Source organism: Haliaeetus albicilla, chromosome 24 (genome assembly GCF_947461875.1).
Source record: "Haliaeetus albicilla chromosome 24, bHalAlb1.1, whole genome shotgun sequence".
NCBI lineage: Eukaryota > Metazoa > Chordata > Aves > Accipitriformes > Accipitridae > Haliaeetus > Haliaeetus albicilla.
The window spans coordinates 628767-647582 of NC_091506.1; the positions used below are offsets into that span (position 1 = coordinate 628767).

An 18816-nucleotide genomic window follows, 5' to 3' on the forward strand; every position below is an offset into this window, starting at 1 on the left:
CCGCGTGCTTCAGCCTGAAGAAATGTCTCTTCAGGGTGAAAATGTGTGCCTGCCCCTCTAGCTAGGCAGGGGGTCGTACGCTACCAGGATGTGATTAAATAGCAGAACCTGGCTCCTCATTTTTTTCCTCGCTACTATTTATGTTCTATCATCATCTTTCCTGCATTTCCTCCCCTCTCCTTCTGGAGTACAAAAATTCACCCGGTGTGTATTCCTGGCTTGTTTCCTTTGCAGCCTACCTCTGAGGTTTTGGGTCAACATCCTGAAGAACCCCCAGTTCGTCTTCGACATTGACAAGACAGACCACATCGACGCCTGTCTCTCTGTGATAGCTCAGGCCTTCATTGACGCCTGCTCCCTCTCTGACCTGCAGCTGGGCAAGGTACCGTCCAGAGAGGACATCTCGCTCCTGCTGGGGCAGTCATAGACACAGACCAGTACGGGTGGGAAGGGACTGTTGGAGGTCACCCAGTCCAACCTCCCCCAGCAGCGGGGCTGGCTGGGAGCCACTTGCTCAGGTTCATGCAGTTGAGTTTTGGCTGTCTCCAAGGATGAGTTCTCCCCGTCCCTTCCCCACCACTTTGTTCAGGCTTGAGCTTGAAATTTGCAGCCCCTCCATCACAAACAGAGGTCAGGGAGTGGGAACGCGGGGTCACAGGCAGGATGGACAAAGGGCAAGGCCCCAGCCCAGAAGGCTTGGACGATGGAGGGAGACCCAGCCGCTGGCTCGTGTGCCCAGCGTTACCCAGTGGCTGTATGACCTGTCCTGCGGTCGCAGGAGAGCGCCCAGCTTACTCAGCACAGGGTCTGTAACGCTTCCTGAGGGGCTGAGCTGGTGCACGAACCCACGAATATTCTCTGTAGCTGGCTCGGGCAGGGGTGTAACGTACCTGTGTGAGCACGTGGGGTGTCAGCTCTGCTCTGGGCACAGGCATGGGAGCCCAGGTCCCTCAGTCAGGGCTGGTTTAGGGGACAGCATTAGCATAACAATCCCGTAACAGCAGCTGAGGGACAATATAAACTCCCAGTGGCAGGATGGAAAATGGCGTAGCTTCAGGTGAAGCTTTAATCATCGCTGTCAGTGGTTTCTGCACAGCTTCTCACCTGGGAGACCTGTGAGAAGCTCAGGAGGCGAGCCGAGCCTTCACGAACATGGGCTGCGCCTGCCCAGGCAGCACAGACCCAGCCTGGCTCACGTGGAGGTGTGGGGACTGCCCGGGGCCATCCCGTTAACACCCTAACACCATCCGTCAGCACCTGGGAAGCACTCGGCGGGTGCTGCCGCAGCCCTGCCAGCAGAGCCATTGGTGCTCCCCACCAGCGGCAGTGTCTCCATCACACGCTGGCCACCTCTGGCCTGTGGGCAGAGCCCGGCAGACTCAGCACCCCCGCCTAGGAAGCTAAGCCTGCTCCGAGCAAACGCGAGGCTGCCCCGGCCGTGTCTCCTCTGCCACCATCGGGCTCCCGTGCACCATCCTGCGGGGCTGGTAGGCAGTGGGATGTCCAGCGCGCATGTTTTCTATTCTCCCGCTGGCTTGGCTGAGTGCAGTGTTGACATTTGAAACTTCCTGACATAAATAAGTTTTATTAAGAAATGCTGTAAATCGTCCCCCACTGCCCCCCCACTGCAGAGGCTGGCAGCAGCGCGGTGTGTGACGTAGAGGGGACCCTATGGAGAGAGGGGCGGGAGGTGGGCGCTGCTCAGTGCAGCCCCCAAACTGAGAGCAACAGGAAGCCTTCGCTGGGAGAGGTTAGTACTGGAGGAAGATCTAATGAGCACTTGATTTTTTGTTTGTTTGGGTTTTGGTCTTCTTTTTTGCATGTGTTGCGAAACACCTAAAATTTGTCCTTGTCAAGCTGTGGATGAGGGGAAGAGGGGTCAGCTGGAGTCAGACAGCAGATGGAAACATTTTTCAGGAATACAATAGCATAAGTGAAGGAATTGTTGAGTAATGTGGGAAGAATAAATCCTCAGCTTAAAAATCAGCTTGCATATACACGCAGTATATCGCTGAATGTTTTCCAGGCTGGATTCCTCCCCTGGTTTCAGCATGTTGCTCTTAATACTGCAAATGTGAGAGCAGACTCAGACTCCGTACATCTACAGTGCGCAAGCAGTTAATAAATCAGTACCCATCTCTTCATAATACAGAGCGGACAAATCAGACACAAATTAAAAAATAACTCAAAAAGAGGCAGCATGGGTTTCTTTTGTGCTTCTAAGGGAGAAAAAAAATGTTTTCAGCAGGCTCTGTAACTTGGCTGTAGTCCTGTAATGCCTTGTCATTGGGTTTGAAAATAAACTGCTGTGGGATCTGGTGCCACAGCCTGGTGCCCATTTCCCATTTCCCCTGCAGCATTAGCCACGCTACATATTGCAGCAGCAGATTGCAGTTACCCTGGGCTTCCTTATTTACTGCCCGATACAGCTGAAGATGCTGCCTCCATGGCTAGAGCCCTGCCGTGCTTGTCTCCTCTGAAGATCCTCCCTCCACTCTCCACCTGTCAGAGCATCAGGGAGCAGTCCCTCACTCCAGCGCTGGGGTGACAGGACACGTTGATCTTACTCCCTAATGTGTCCCCAAGCCTGGGTCTGTTTCCCTTCGGGAGGCAATGCTAGGCCAGTGGGCCAAGTTCATTCCCGGGGTAATGACATCAGCGGGGCAGGATTGCCTTGAGGTTAAAATCATTCATGCTTGTGTTTGCAAGGAGTGCAGGCAGGGTTATGCCTTCATTGGTACAACCCAATTGTGTGGCTGGGAGGTTAAGAGACTGCTTTGTCCAAGCTGACATTAATCAAGAGAACTCAGTATTTTCTGTTAATTACTTTACATGCAGTCAATATAGGCCAGGCAGGCTGGGTTAGCCAATGCAAAATAAATCAAAGCTACATGAAAAATCCAAGAGGAACATTTCAACTGACAAAGTTCAGCTTGTAAAAGAGCTTTGTTCTTCAGTTTAAATCAAGCTGGCTGCTCAAGAGACCCGAGGAAATGCATGCAGAAGCCCTTCCCTTGTTACTAATTTCCACATGCAGAGCCACGGAGCACAAGTGTTTTATCTAATACAGTCATGCTACACTCATCTGCAGAGCATCACCTGGCAGCAAGCCACCTCGCCTGACCCCATGCATGCTTTTTAGCCTGCCCTTGCTCCAAATTAAAACACATTCACATCATAGACCACCTTCACTGGCATTGTAGCTAACAAACGTTTAGCTCACGCTAGGAAGAAGGGCAGAGGGACGGTGCTGTGGCTCCGCAGGCAGGTGGTACCTGTCCGCAGCACCTTGATGTGTTCGAACAAGCGCCTCTGTCATTAGCTGTTCTGTGCCTCGGTGCCGTCCCACCGCAGTCCTGTTTGTGTAAAGCCAGGACCAAAGACGTAGCTGTTTCCTGAACCCAGCTGTACTGAAGTCCGTGTCTGATGGTTAGCGCTTTGGTCAGACAAACAGGATTAGAAGTTTTCAGCCAGGAACAATACGGTGTCTGATTTCGGTATCTCGCCCTCGCTCTAGGACTCCCCGACCAATAAACTACTGTATGCCAAGGAGATCCCTGAGTATAGGAAGATAGTGCAGCGATACTACAAGCAAATCCACGACATGCCCCCGCTCAGCGAGCAGGAAATGAACGCCCACCTTGCGGAGGAGTCGCGGGTAAGGCGGAGGTGGGGGCTCGGCCGGTGCGTGTCCCCGGGACGGGGACGATGTCGGGTCTGCAGGCTTGGTGCCCCGCCAGAGCAAGGAGCGCCGAGCCTGCTCTGCTCCGGCTGACAGCAGGAGTCTGGGAGCGGCAGGGAGCGCACATAGGCTGCAGTGAGCTACTGCTTAGATGCTGGAAGGAGCAAACAAGAAAGGATATTTTTGCCTCAAACTTCCACGCACAAACTTCATCTGACCTAATTCCAAGCATCTTCAATTACTGCCAGAGCTGCAGTAAACACCCACGAGTTAGCTTGAACCTAACTAGCTTTGGCACCACTGGGAGTTGAAAGCGAAATTCAGTGCCAAAGAGCCAGGAAGCTTGGAAAAGGATCTCTGCAGTCCCTCAGCCCCCCGGCCAGCTGGCCCCTGGGCGCCAACTGCCAGGGCCGGCCCCGAGTCCCAGGCAGCCCGCTGGCAACCGGCCCTGGCAGCTGGCCCGGGTGTGGGATACCAGCCCTGGTACCAGCTACGGGAGCTGGCAGCTGCGCTCTGGATCCAAGTCCTGCCAGTGATGCGCCACAGCTTCCTCAAAATCAAACAAGCTCCCCGCAGCGTTTTAGCTTCAGCCACCAACTGTTTGCTTTCCGTCAGCGTTCCTCTGCCCAGCTCTGGCACTGCCCCATCCTTGGAAATGGCTTTGAGCATGGAGGGGTGAACAGTGCTATCAGGTGTGGGCATTTAAGGCTGGCTTTAAAAAGACTGGGACCATTTCTGATGTAAGCAAATGCACCTTCCTTAAAGGAGTAAGTCAAAAGTCCAGCTGCATCAATGCAACAGTAACAAAAATAGCCAGGCAAAGTCTTCTTTTAATCTAGTTAATGCCTGCTGATTAGGCTTGAACTCACTTGCTGCATCATGTTAATATTCCTCCCCTCTTTGTTCTGTCTTTGTAAAGAAATACCGGAACGAATTCAACACCAACGTCGCCATGGCTGAGATATACAAATACGCCAAGAGATACCGCTCCCAGGTAAGTGGGTTCAGCTGCATTTAGGCCCCAGCGTACCTGTGGAGGGAATAACAAGCAGTATGTTGTAACTGAGCGGTCAGATGCCAGCATCCAGTCTCACAGAAAAGGGATTACGTTTTTTTGCATAATCCCACGCATTTATGTAATATATGCACACACAGGTGCACCTGCTCTCCTATCCCTTGGCTGATGACTTCTTGGAAGAGGAGGCCAGCTACTCCTGGCTGATTTTAACAGCGTTTGGCTGGACCGAACTGAAGCGGGGCTGCCCAATGTGTAGACCCACAGATGCTTTCAGGAGGGCAGAGCACCCTGATACAGTCCACAGCCAAAATAACTTGCCACCAGCCACCCCCAGCTGAGGCACCGGCCCTGGCTGGCTCCCGACCCCCTGCACCCCGCGCTGCAGACTAGCTCTGCGCCGTGAGCTGTACCATTACGATGGTTTTCAGCTGCGTGCCCCTCCTCGCCCACCCGTTGCCCAGGGACTCGGCTGTGCCCTAGAACAGCTGGGGGGTGCCGGGGCGTGTGAGCATGGGGGCTCTGGGGCAGGGTGGGCTCTCCCCATCAGAGATTCATCCGGGATTTGGGCTCGAAAGGGCTGGCAGGGGGAGCTGGGCTGGCGGGTGGGCACCTCTGCCTGCACTGCCTCAGCCACCCACCTGCTCCTGTCTCCTGCAGATTGTGGCTGCCCTGGATGCCAACCCCACGACGAAGCGCACCCAGCTCCAGCACAAGTTTGAGCAAGTGATTGCGCTCATGGAGGATAACATCTACGAGTGCTGCAGCGAAGCCTAGGCCGACTGCAGCCCTGGAAGTGACCTTCTCCGCAGCGCAGTGCCACAGGGAACCTGCCTTCAGCGGTGGATACACCATGGATCGCCTCTGCCAGGGTCATTCTCAAACCAGCCTCGTGGTGGGGGTGGGCCTGGCCTGCGGCTGAAGGGCTCCCTCACCTAACAAGAAGCCACGAGACACCTTTCCAAGCAGCTCAAACCCCTCTGGTCTGCACTGTGGCACCCATAATTTATTTGCTGTTGCCAGGCAGAAATGGAGACGTGACACTTGTGGCAAGCTCAGTTCACCACTTCCCTCTGATCAGTGCCCGAGCGGTCAGTGGCACCCTGCATCCCTGTTTGTGGTTCCTCAGGATGAGAGACAGGGCTGCAGAAGCCGTAACAATAGATGTGAAGCAGAAGGATAGCCTCAGGGAGTAACAAGCAGAGTCTGCAAAGGCCATCGGAGCAACACCTGAGCTCCCTTCCACACCATCCCTCTGACATCCTTGTTTTGCCAACACCAGGGACTCTTATCAGCTGTTCGCTATCTGCTGCATTCTGTGTGTTTTTGTGCCTTTTAATTTTTGTACTGTATGTGTAAACATAACCACTCCTCCGTCTGAGACTTGGGCAACACAGGGAACTCGGGGCTGAGACGAAGCAGTTGCTTCCCAAGTAGCTAAGGCATGGTGAAAGCACTTTATCCCCTAATGGAGATGGCCATTACAGAGCCGGAGGGAGTGTGTTACTTGCTAGACAGTGTGGGAAGGGCTGTTCCCCCTTCCCCAGGTTCCCATATCTGCGTGCACAGTGGGCTGGAGTTGCAGTGGGCAGGCAAATATCCCCCGCCGTTCAGCCAACTGGTCGCAGGCATGGCTTCTGCCTAGAGGACCAGACGTAGTCAGTGAGGGGAAGGGCTCATGCCTCGCACTCCAGTCTCCCTGCCACGCTGGCTGCACACACACCTATGGTGCTGCCCCAGCTCAGCCCTGGTAACACTGCTCATGCCAACAGGGGTCAGCTCCTGCTGACAGCGCTCTGACAGAGTGGACTTGAGCCACACGCGGGGCAAAACACCAGGTAGCATCTTCTCTCCCTCTGCATCATGCACTGCAGCATCTCGTGTGATCATCACCGAAAACAAGGCCAGTGCTACAGAGGTGTCTTCCTAAAGCAGCTTGTTCTGCTTGCTTCAGACCCAGCCCACCATGGTTGTCACCTGAGAGCAACCGAGGGAGCGGTTTTGCTGCGTGTCCAGTCTTTTTCAGCCCACAAAGGCAAAGGGACTGGACCCCATCCCCCTGGCAGCACAATGCTCTCCCTCACGCAGGTCAGCAGAGCTCCAGCACTGCAAGCTGCCAACAAAGGCAGAAAGTGTCCCACACTCACACTGGGGTCAGCGAGCAGGGTCCCACTGCGCAAACAGAGCTCATCTGAGACCTAGAAACCACTACCATCCCACGGCATCCGCACTGGGGCAAAAACCCTGTCCCAGCTTGGTGGCCCATTCGCCCTTCTGCAGGCAACTTCATCCTTTCTGCAGCCAGGGGAGCCACGACCACTCTGGTCTTCTCCAGCGTCACACAGGCCCCTCTGTAGAGGCTGGACCGCAGCTAAGGCCACATGCTTGAAGCCAGCATTCACATGCAGGCAAAGGCAACCTGCCCATGAAAGCTAAACCCAGCCGTAGCCACTGCGTTTTCAAACTGCCAAATAGAAAAGAAAATAAAAAAGAAAAAAGTTACTACCTCACTCCAGGCAGGGTCTAAGGTGAGCCTCCGTTACTCATCCAGCTGGCAAGGATGCAACCTGGTATTAGATGACTTTGGTCCACCAAAACTCCTCCTGGGTGACTCACTGCCATGGACAGGTGGCCTCCATCCCATCGTTTCCAGTAACACCACATTTGTCAGAAATTGGAACATCAAAATTGTGTATGTGTATATAGATATCTATTTTAAAGCAAATGATAGACTTTATCCAGTATGTTAAAAGGGGGGGGGGGGGGAAGAACAGAGGTTTTTTTAAAGAGAACTACAGAAAAAGTACATACACTGTGGAGGTTTCAATGTCTTTGCTGAGGATGTGGCTTCAGAATAGAAACTCTAAGAATGTAGCTGGGCTACATTTTATTTTGAAAGTGATTTCACAAAAAATTCTTGAATTTTTTTTTCTTCTTTTAGAAACTGTGAATAGCTGCCAGAGATATAGGCAGGCCCAGCACAGGGAAGGCAAGGGTGAGAAGGACCAAGGTAGCAGAGAACGTTGAGCTTGGCTGGAGGTAGGGAAAGGACCATGGAGCAATAGCCCCATGTTGTTACAAGGAAAGGATACAGGTGAGCCGATAGTGAGTATAGTTTGCCTCCAGGTAATGTGACTGGGCCATGTATTGAGGCCTATTGCTTTATTATTTAATTTTTTCCAAAGCAAAAAAAAAAAAAAGAAGTAGTTGCTACAACCATTTTAAAGGAACAACTTTAATGGAGCAGAAGCTTGAGGGTTTGTAGTGTTGCCTTGAACCCCAAGCCCTTTGTAACATGTTTTTAAACTTTGGCACGTGTTGTGGGTGTAGTGCCCTTACCTGCTGTGTAGTGGAAGTGGCAGACTCTTGGAAAAGCCTATCTTTGTAATAAAACAAGGTGCTGAAACCTGCGTAGTGAAGTTGCTGCCCTGTGCACACAGAGGACACACATTATAGAAGACAGCCACGGGTGTGTGCAGCAAGCTTTGCCTGTCCGAGACATACTGTGCTCGGGGTTGGCAGCTCAGCTGATACCCTTCTCATCTGGAAACAAGGTGGTTTTTTACCCCTTTGGGCTGCAGCCACACACCACTCCTGCTACCCAGTACCACGGCTCCTGCCAGAGCAAGAACTGGCACGGGAGGGGGAAGATCCTTATGAGGACACAACCAGGCACCTGAACTGACTGCATGCTGTACTGCACAGGTGAAGACCAGTAATACCATGCAGTTTCCAGGGCCAGGCACCCTCACCTCTGCCAGGTGCCACTGACCTACAAAGACCATGTCTTCTCCCAGCCCCGGGGAGCCCAGCGCCCGCTCTGCACCACTGCAGCCAGGCCTTGAGGCTTCTGGCTTCAGTGCCGTGACACCAGCCACAGCCTGTAGGTCTTAATAACCATGGCATTGCTAAATCCTCTCTCTTCCAGCTCCCCCAGTAAAAGCTGCTCTTTCCAGATACCAGAGGGATTTTCTTTTCCCACTAGAAAGTTGATTCTTAATAAAGCTAAACCCAGCCATTAAATGATTTGGCCTCTCTCAAAGCGAAAGAGCGTCATGTTTCACACCGAGTGCCTGGTAAGAGAGAACACAGCTCCTGCCCAGTTCTGTTATAGGACATTTCTATGTGAGCAAGCAGTGCTTTGCATGGTTAACCATCTTTGAAGGGTCAGGTGAGTGCTGCTCAGTTATTACTGCAGCATCCCCCACCCCATCCCTGGGGGAACACGAGTTTCAGCTCCATTAAAGGTGGATCAACATAGCCAAGGCTGAAGTTTAAAGAGAAGTTAGTTTGCTCAGCTCTTGCTTAAGCCCCAGAGCAAGGCCAGGAGCCTTGGAGGGCATCAGCAAGGCCAGCTGAAGATTAGCAAAATCCTCTTTAAGGGAGTTTTACTTCCACTTATTTTCTCCTGCCCAGGAGGACTGTAACCCTTTGCATTATCAGACTGACCTTCAGAAGGGCTCTGCGCTGTGCAGAGCAAGAAAAATTCAGGCATTTGAAGCTATTAAATGGAAGCGTTCATATATTGACCCACAGGAGCTAGCAAGACAGCTTTAGAGGTGGGAACTGTGCCACAGATAGATAACAAGAGCATGAGCAATGCTGCAGTCTACAGCAAACAGCCCAAACTCCTTTTTTGAGCCCTACAACACTTCTATTTACCTCTTACCATGGTTACAGCACAGGCAGCTCCCCCAGCACTGGGGACCCCATGCCCATGGCATGCACCCAGACCTGCTGCCCTGGCACTCCTGTAATCCTGGCTCAGCCAGTCATTAGTACAAGGGCAGGCAGGAGGGCAGAGGGCCAGACACCTACCCCACACCAAGGCTGTGGGCACCGCAGCCCCACACCGGCAGGACTGGCCAAGCGCGAGCTTCGCAGTGCCCAGGAGTGGCACTGTGCCGTGTCCCATGGGTCCCTGGGCCCCCTACCCAGGCCATCACCCTGCAGCGGGGATCACCATCAGCCACACAGCCCCTAAAACCTGGCACCCCCCAGCACTGCTGGCTGGCCTGGTGTCCACTGCAGCCAGGGACAGACAGGGCACCTCTCCATGAGAGCATGCATGGCAGGCAGCTGGCCGCAGCACCAGCTCACCGCTGCACCACGCAGGATGAGGCCAGAGACTGGGGGATTTTGGCACTGGGAGATGGGAGCGCAGGGGCAGAGACCCACAAGCAGGGCAGCATTCATGCCATTTCATGAGGGAAGTGAAACAGCTTTATTAGCAGGAAGTGAACACAGAGTTAAAACCTGTCCTGGGGACTAAAACCAACCCAGACCCCAAGGGCTCAGGCCCAGCTGGAAGCAGGGCTGGGCTCCCAGGGGAGCAGGGTTGTCCAAAACCCCCTATGGGACCTTCCTGCCTGCTGGTGGGGGGGCTGCCTTCCGCAGCCCAGCCTCCCCCTGGCCGGCTCCTGGGGTCACCCGGGGCTTTCTCGCCTTGCCTTGATCCCCCTTCGCCTTGGGGGCATCTTGCTGTGCACCCTTGGGCACCTTCCTCTTACTCTTTCCCACTGGCGCCTTTCGGGGCCCCTTTGCCCCAGCACCCACAGGGCTGTCATCATTGCCCCCTCCTGCGCTCTCAGCAGCTGCAGGGGGCCCTGGAGGTCCTTTGCCAGGTGCCCAGGGGCGGCCGGCAGCTTGCGGGGGCTTCACTCCACCACTCCTGGGCTTCGCTGGTGCTGGCGGCCTGGCCTGGAAGGGAGAGAGCACCTCAAGGCTGCTGCCATGCCACAAGCCACCCAGCCTCACCACTGCATCACCTCACCCTACTCACGTCCACGGGCTTCGCCCTCGGCTTCCGTTTCGCTGCTGTCGGCTTCTCCTTTGCGGTGCCTGTGGGAGAAGGGGTGGTGGATGACCCCAAGCAGGGGCCTCTCCACGGGGCTGGGGCAGCCCGGGGCAGCCGGTGGCACCACCAGCCTTTTACCTCATTGTCACGCACCCGCTGCGGGGGCCTGGGGGGGCTTGGTGGTCCCTTTCCGTCCCGGCTTTGGGGCCTGTCCTTTCTCAGGATCCGCCTGGCCCGGCGGCTGCTTTGGCTGCAGCTTCTTGGGGGCTAACTGGGGGCAAGAGAGGGGTGGAAGCGGGGCCAGGCGACACCTCGGTCCCCAGCCCCACAGCTTCGGGGCCAGCAGCCCCCCCCGCTCACCTTGAAGCGGCCGGTGGCCCCCATGGCGGAGGAGTTGCGGGGCCGCACCAGGTCCCCGCGGCTCAGCCCCTTGCTCAGCGCCTGCTTCAGCAGGTACTTGAGGCGGACAGGGTCCACAGCAGGGTACTTGGTCAGGATGAACCGCTTGATGGCGACGACGGAGACGCCCTTCCTCTGGTCCTGGGCCCGCAGCGCCTCGATGACCATATGCAGGGTGGGGGGGTGCGGGGGCCGCCGGCCCCGGGCCAGCAGACTCGGGAGCTGGGCTGTGCCAGCAGCTTCAGCTGCTGCGAGAGGCAAGAGGCGCCTCTTGGGACCCAGCCCCAGCCCCGAAGCGCTCACCCCCAAGGGCTGAAAAGCCTCCCAGAAGCTGAGCAGCCATGACCCTGCTCATCCCTGCGGGCTCACAGGGACCATGGCCACCAGAGTCCAAGCAGAGCCCCAGCTGCACGGGAGCCACAGGGCTCGGCAAACCCCTTACCCATCTGAGGGTCCATGGCAGCGCACACCGGCCCAAGCACACCAGCCTAAAGCCCGGGACCCAGGCAAGCCCAGCTCTGCTCACAACACCACCACCCTCACTCACAGGCTCAGTTCCCTTCCAGCTAATTTATCTGATTAGCACCCTAACTGCAGGGGCTGGTTAGCAGCTGCTAATTGCTCTGGTCGCCGCCCGGGTGGGAGCAGGTGGCTGGGGAGCTGAGCGCCCTTTGCCAAAGCTTTGCGAGGGGCTGGAGGGAGAAGGGGCACGTCCGAGCAGAGGGTTTGGACAGGGGCAAGAGGCTGGGGGGTCGCGGGGTGATTGCCCTGAACACGCCAGGGAAAGGCACCTACCTGCTGCCTGGTGGGTGGCGGGGTGCTGGGATTGCAGCTTGCTGACAGCACTTTGCTGTGGGACCAGCCTGCAGCGTGGGGCCCGCACAGGACCTGTTGCTGGTGCACTGGTGTGACGTGCCAGCTCCCTTCGCCCGGGATGGCCCCACTGGGAAGTGGGGAGCTGCACCGCCAGGGGAGCCTGATAATGGGGGAGAAAAATCAATCCCACAAACAAGAGGAGGAAAATGGAGAGCTGCTTTGTTGGCTAGCAAAGGCAGGAGTGACTCTCCACAGTAGCCCCAGGTGTGCGCTCATGAGCAGGACCCCAACTCATCCCTGCCCCCCGAATCCCACTGTGCTTGGGGAGAGCACGCCCAGCCCCACACACACGGGCAGCCCCTCCGTGTCCCCTCCGTGCTGGCTCCTGGCGCAGCAACCACCTCACATCGAGGACAGCATTGTCCCACGGGCGGCGTGAGCTGAGCCCTTGGCCATCTGGGGTCCCCAAGGCACCCAGGGCACTTCTGTGTCACGGCCATGTTAAAAATGTCCTTCTGGGATCCTATGGACACTTTCCCCGCTGTTCCAGTGGGGTAGAGTGTTTATGCTACTTTCTGTTCCGCCTGTGCTCGCAGGGTGCGCCTGTCACAAACCGCTCTTTGGTGCAGGAACAGCGTGAATATCCTCACCCTGGGGACCTCTGTGTTTCTCCACAGGGCACCGCATCAGTCCCTTCCTCTCTACGCAGGAGTCACAAGGCTTTTGTACGCATCGTCTGTGAAAGCCTGAGGAAGGGCCAGGATTATGTGACGGCCGGGCTGGGTCACGGCCTGACTCAGCAGACAAGTTACCACACCAATGTACGTGCAAAGGAAGACCTTTGTCAAGGTCTGTGCCCACCTGCTGAGCCTGGGGGCTGGATCCTGGCAGGGGACCCAGGTGCCAGCAGGAGCCAGGTCTGGAGTAAGAAGCTGGGAGAGGCACCCTGTGCCCAGGGCCCACATGCCCAGCTCCCCCTGGACCAGCACCACCAGCCTGTTCCCTGCTCCATTTCCAAATTCCCCAGGAAGGGGATGGTGGGGACACTGGAGGGCTGCAGGAGCTGGCACCACGGCAGGGTTGGGTGCACCTCCTCCAACCGTATCCTCCTCCTGGATCCAGCCATCAACCCTCCAGCAGCTCCGTGATGCCCCCAGCACCCACCTGGGCTGGCAGGGGGATCCCAAACCATCGCTTGCCCCTACCACCACCAGCAGCAGCCATAGGGCTGGGCATTGTGTGGGGCGACAGCCCACGGGCTCAGGGCCAGGCCACGACCAGCATGTGCTGGGGCCGGTCCTGCGCAGGCGGGAAAGCCACAGCACCAAGCATCACAGGGCTGCCGTGGAGCACAGCCTCGCGGACAGCAAATAAACACCAAATCCTTCCCCTCTTCCCTCCAAAACCAGCTCCCAGATTTGAAGTACATGAATCAGACATCAGCCTAAACACTGAATTATTCATAAACCTCTAATCTTTAGATTTCACTGAATATGCAGAAGTATCGATAAAAAAAAATAATGAGAGAATTGTACTTGCAAATTGCTCTTTATTAAAGGTTTAACTTGCATGGGTTCTATACGTTCCCTATTAGACCTTGCAAAGCTGCATAGGATTAGAAATCAGAGAGGATAATAATGTACAAAAATAGTTTCAAATGTTGATAACACTGAACAGCGAGAAAAACATCGTATTTGTATAACTGAGCTAAAAATAAAAATGAAGAACACTGCTACAATTGCAATATGCCATCTTGTAGTGCTTAAAACATATGTCGACGTCTCTGAGCCATATGCTCCCATGTCTTGCCTGCTACAGTGCGGAGGAAAGCTTAGCGATGCACCGATCAATCCTCAAAAGCACAAGCACTGGCCAAAACCTCCTACTTGGGCTGATGCCAAGCTGACTGCAGCTGCAACGGGGAGGTGCGCGGGAGGAGTGTGTCTCGGGGCACGGCCCCAGGCCGCAGGGGTCCGAAGATGCCTAAGGATGAATGGCGGGACGACGGGGAGGGTGTGCTTCCTGGTGGGAGGACATCAAGCGAGGCTGCTGCTGAGGGTGCAAACGCCGTGTGCGTGTTGCTGTGCTGGGTGCCCGCAGGAGCAAGCACCGAGCTCTCCCCCAGCACATCCAACCATGGTCGCACATGGCTGTGCCATGCCGTGCTGTGCCACCAGGTCCCCTCGGTGCCACCTGCTTGCTGGGCAGGATCCACAGCCATCACCTCTGTGGCACGGAGGGGCTCACATGCACCGGTACCCTGTCTCGTCCCTCCCGGAGGGGTCACGGTGCCTCCTGGGGCTTCTGACATGCTGGAGGTGGGACAGGGCTGGAGCTGGGAGCACCTGGCAGGCCTGGGGGCACCTGGCAGCAGCCAAACCTGCCCCAGGCAGCCGGAGCGCGGTGGGGCCGAGCGGGTGGGCGGCAGTGGCCGGGCTCCATCTCCGACGGCAGAGCCGGGAGGCGGCCCCAGCTCCAGCCCCCGTGGTGGCAGAGGCAGGGACGCACCCTGGCCCCAGTCTGGCCGTCAAGGTGGGACGAGGGAGGCGAGGACGGCTCTGCCGTGCCCCGGGGCTCGCGCATGGCGGGGCGGGGCTGTCAGACCCAGGGGTCTGCGCGCAGGGCTGGTGGGTGCGAGCTCTCAGCAAGTCAAGAGAAATGCACAGATTTACGCCAGTGGAGGAGCTAAGCCTTTGCACTTTAATTACAAAACGTGTGTACACATTTACAGCCTTGTTCCCAGGGTTCCTAGTACCAGGAGAGAAGAGCCTGCCCCGCGGGGCCGTGGCGGTGGTGAAGCGGGGCGGGCGGCAGCGGCGACGGCGGGGCTAGGTTCGTGTTCCCGGGGCGGCGACGTGCACCAGCCGCTCCGGCGGGGCCTACGCGGGAGAGACCTGGCTGGTGGAGACGGAGGAGGTCTCTGTCTTGCCAGCAGACGTGTCCTCGTCGCCCAGCGGGTTCTTGCCGCAGCAGAGGGTTGTGATCATGCAGTTACGGAACTGGAAGAGAGGGAATCCCGGGGTGAAGCAGGCAGGTGCCAGGCGGCTCCTGTTGCAGGGCTGCCTCCGAGCCCAGCAGAGCTGCTTGGAAGCCCCCAGCGCTGCAGTGCAGGAGGCGGTGGAGTCTCCTTCACCGCTGCTCAGGGACGGATGCAGCCCCAGCACTTCTACCGACCCAGCGCCTAGGTCATTTCAGATGGGATGGGATTGCATTTATGAGATTTATGCAACGCTAAGGATTAGCTGCACGATCACCCTCCTGCATGCTGGAACAAGATCAGCCAGAAACAACCCCCCCTCTGGTACCTCGAGGTGCCATAACTCTCTGCAAGCCGTTATAAAGCAAAATACAAAAAAGGAGATTGCCTGGCATCCTGCCAGTTACCTGTTTGTTCATTACGATGTAGATCACAGGGTTGTAGATGGCGGAGCTCTTGGCAAAGAAAGCCGGGATGGTCATGAAGATGGGCCCAAAGTCCGACCCCTGGTTGGTGAAGATGTAGAAAGCAACGCTGGCGTAGGGGACCCAGCAGATCAGGAAGGCGATGACCATGATGACGACCATGCGGGTCACTTCTTTCTCTGCCTTCTGGGTGGTGGCAGACTCCTGCTGCTGGGCGGCAGCCTGCAGGCAGAAAGGAATGGAAATGCGATGGAGCTGTGGAAGGCTGTGGCGGCATGGGACTGGGGTCAGGGCTTGGGGTAGTTAAGCTGCACGTCTGGAGTTTGCTATTTCCCTGTTCGTGGAGGGTCAGCCTGGCGCCTGAGGGCCCTTTCTGTCACCAGTCTGGAGCCTGGCGTGGGCCCCTTCACAGCACTGGGGACGGGGGCGGCCCCCGGCCCCCCGCCACTGGCAGGTACCCACCTCCTTGACAGTGCAAACCAGGTTCCCATAGCAGAAGAAAATGACCATCAGCGGGATCATGAAGTGAACCACAAACATGTAGACGACGAAAGATTCATTGTTGATCTCTGGCTTCAGAGTGTAATAGTCAATCCCGCACGAGCACTGCATGCCCTCGGGGATGTACCTGCAAGGTGAGCCAGGCAGGTCAGCGCCCCGCGGAGCAGACCGGCTGGAAGCCACGGCTGAGCCGCCACCAGCCAGGCTCCACGGCCCCAGGCAGAGCGTCCTCCCTACCTGGACCAGCCAAACAGCGGAGGGCCTGCACACGCGAAGGCCATGATCCAGGAGAAGGCAACGCCCATGATGGCGTGGTTCTCCCCGAAGCGGAAGTTGCTCATGGGCTTGCAGACCACTACGTATCTTTCGACAGCCAGGACAACCAGCGACCAGAGAGCAATTTCACCTGCACCGGGGAGAGAGAGGGATGGGGATATAGGGACTTTGAGCAGCAGGGGGAGAAAAACGCGCTGATGGCAGCCGAGGAAGACCCCTGGCAGCAGATTAATCTCCGCCAAGGGTTCAGAAGGAGAAATGAACAAAGGCCGAGTGCAGATGCAGTAGGAAGGCATGAGAAGACACCTCCTGGCTGCACAGCTGACCCACAGTAACCACTTTGCTGCTGTGTTTTGAGATCCATGGCTGGATCCTACCACTCATCCCAGACAGCACCTGCACCTGCAAGCCTGTGGTCCCACTCTGAGATGCAGCGAGTGCCCATCATCCCAGGATTTCCCCTCACTACCCACAGCTTCCCAGGAAATTTGTGCCACGAGGACCAAACCAGTACAACAGTTGCCTGTGGCTGAAGGCTGAGCTGAACAGAGGAGGGCATTTTTAGACACAATTTTTATTTAACATCTGTTTCGGTCAAAGCCTGGCTGACACGAGGAGGCAAGCCAGCTTTGCTAGCCTGTGCCACCATGCACCGCATCAGAGCAAATGACAGACTCAGCCCCACGAAACAGGAAGAACAAATTTGTCATCTCTCATCAGAAAGCAAGCCAAAAAGATGTGCAAATCCAACAACTGCAAAATCTGCTACTAGTTGCTTTTCATTGCTGCACTGTTGTTCTCAAGATACTGAGCAGGTGGCTACCAAAATAAGGTTAAAAAAAAAAAGTGTCATTTGTCACTTTCTTCACCTCCCACCCTGAAACACTGCAACTGCCTTGGCCCACATCAGCAGCAGACCAAGAACCTTCCAGATACCATGTTTTCCAAGATCATCTGGGCATCTTCCCTCCTCCTAAAATCTGGGGCAATTCCTGGCAGAAGATTTTTGAATATTTGGAAAACTTACCGCCCAGTGTAGCAAAGAAGCCTTCAATGTAGCACCCTGTTACTCCAAAGACAAAGTACCCGTTCATTGAAGTGTACATGGTGGTCGTGAAGCCTCCAAAGACCATGAAGAGGTTGGCGACCGCCAGGTTCAGAAGGATATAATTTAGAGGCGTCCGGAGCTTCTTGTGCTGGATGGTAACGTACAGCGTGAGGAAGTTGATGGGGAAGCCGAGCAGGATCAGCATGAACATGTAGGCAGCCAGCGCCGAGAACTTCCAGGGCTCAGCCAGGTAGTACTGGGGGTACTCGAAGGGGCTCCGCACCACCCCGGTCTTGTTGGACATGGGCACGTAGAAGTCCTGGCCTTCTGTCCCGTTCATGGTTGCGGTCCGTGAGGTGCCTTTTGCTCTTACTCAGGGGTGTTTTTTGTGTGCGGGGGGATCGCCTCTGAAGTGGGGTTCCCGCCACCTCTCAGCCTTCACCCTCACCCCGAGGAGAAGCGGCTAAGCTCACCTCCGCAGCGTGCCCCTTATAAAGTGCCCCCCGGGGTAAGCTCCAGGCACTGGTGTCAGCACGATTAGGGCTTAGAGAATTATTAATCATAATCATCCAGGGGTAATTGGCTTTCCTGGGAAAGTATTAAGGTGACACCTGTTTCTGGCCTGCGCTGTCATTGTTGGAGACCACGGCTCATGGTCGTACATAAAGAGGTAGCTCTGTACCGCACCCTTCATTTGGGGGGGCCCAAACCAGATTGGCAGCTCCACTCACACAGCCTCGCTCCTCAGCACGGCTGTGCTCCCCAGGGAGCAAGAGTTTGGGGTGGCCCCGCACCCACGGCAGTCTTTCCACCCCACGCTCCAGAGCTGGACATCCACTGCTCACGCTGCCGTCACCCAGGGGGAAGCACTCGCCCCTCCGCCCCCAGGGACCCTCCATGGGCACTCAGGGGTGCGCTGCCCATCCGTGCAAAATGCCTCAGTTTCCCCACACAAAGGTACCAGGAATGGGATGCATTACCATCGGGTTGCCAGGCGGAGGGTGCCAGGAGAAGACGAGGCACACGGGGATCCTTCTCTTGGCTGCACTTTCTCAAGGGTCCCAGGCTGAGCTTTCAGTGCTTGCCAAGAAACAGAAGCTCCTTTCTGTCCCCTGCTAACAGGAGGGAAGTTTGTGGTTCAAAATCCCACGACTGCGGGTTTGAGGGCTGCAAATGGTGGCTGGACTGGGCAGGTGTGGTGTGGTCCGACAGTGACAGAGGGGTGCCCCAGGCCCGTTCTTACAAGGGGAAAGCAGGTCCATGACGCCAGCTAGTCCCCACTGGAGAGCTGGCCCCACCATAAGTGCCATTCCCTGTGGGAGGCTGCAGAAGAGTGCTCTCAGGCAGCACGAGCATCACCAACTCTTCCTCCACATGCCCTCAGCCACCTCTTTTTCTGCTACAGGATTTGGCTGGGGAGGTTTGAACACCACAGTGAAACACTGACCCTGCTGGCAGGTTTCCAGCTGTACCCTCTCCTCTGTGCCTGGCTTTGTATGTGCTTTGGGTCATGACAATTACATTGGTAACACCTAATAAATAACCTAGTCCATCTGTCCTGGATAGGTATCATTCTGCACTGGTGCTGAGAAGGCCGCTGGACAACAGCACTGAAGGGAGGTTCTGAGCTGAACCCAACACTCAACTTCATATGCTAGTTGACAGACATCTTTGGTCTCCCCAAAACCTTGCAGAATCATCAAATTCCACAGGGAAGTTGTCTTTGGAGCCTCCCATGACCTCCGTGTCCCTCTGCCTCCCCACTCAATGCACTCAGTTGTGCTTGAAATGTTCTTTGTGCCAGCCGGCAACTGAGTTAAACATTATCTTCTCCTAATTTGTCAGAGGCAATGGGACAGCACATACAGCAGAGTGAGCAC

The 18816-nt window shown here is 56.1% G+C and overlaps 3 protein-coding genes across 3 annotated transcripts in view; 1 reads left to right on the forward strand and 2 right to left on the reverse strand.

Annotated features, from left to right (window-relative positions):
* Nucleotides 1–8103, forward strand: part of PLXND1 (plexin D1) — an 86887-nt gene extending 78784 nt beyond the window's left edge. The window contains exons 33-36 of the mRNA XM_069811736.1: nt 235–382; nt 3518–3658; nt 4602–4676; nt 5358–8103. Of these exons, the coding sequence (XP_069667837.1) occupies nt 235–382; nt 3518–3658; nt 4602–4676; nt 5358–5474 (481 nt within the window). The 3' untranslated portion in view covers nt 5475–8103. The remainder of the gene's footprint in view (nt 1–234; nt 383–3517; nt 3659–4601; nt 4677–5357) is intronic.
* Nucleotides 8104–9957: 1854 nt separating this feature from the next.
* On the reverse strand, nt 9958–11351 carry H1-8 (H1.8 linker histone). The gene is given in 5 exon segments (XM_069811739.1): nt 9958–10397; nt 10480–10538; nt 10633–10765; nt 10855–11138; nt 11336–11351. Coding segments are annotated over 5 exon segments (840 nt in total). The 3' UTR covers nt 9958–10049.
* Nucleotides 11352–14388: 3037 nt separating this feature from the next.
* RHO (rhodopsin) lies at nt 14389–17420 on the reverse strand. Its single transcript, XM_069811737.1, has 5 exons — nt 16916–17420; nt 15850–16018; nt 15574–15739; nt 15094–15333; nt 14389–14708 (listed from the first exon to the last, which is right to left on the reverse strand). The coding sequence occupies exons 1-5, from the start codon at nt 17274–17276 to the stop codon at nt 14589–14591; spliced, it is 1056 nt and encodes a 351-aa protein (XP_069667838.1). The 5' UTR covers nt 17277–17420; the 3' UTR covers nt 14389–14588.
* Nucleotides 17421–18816: the final 1396 nt, after the last annotated feature.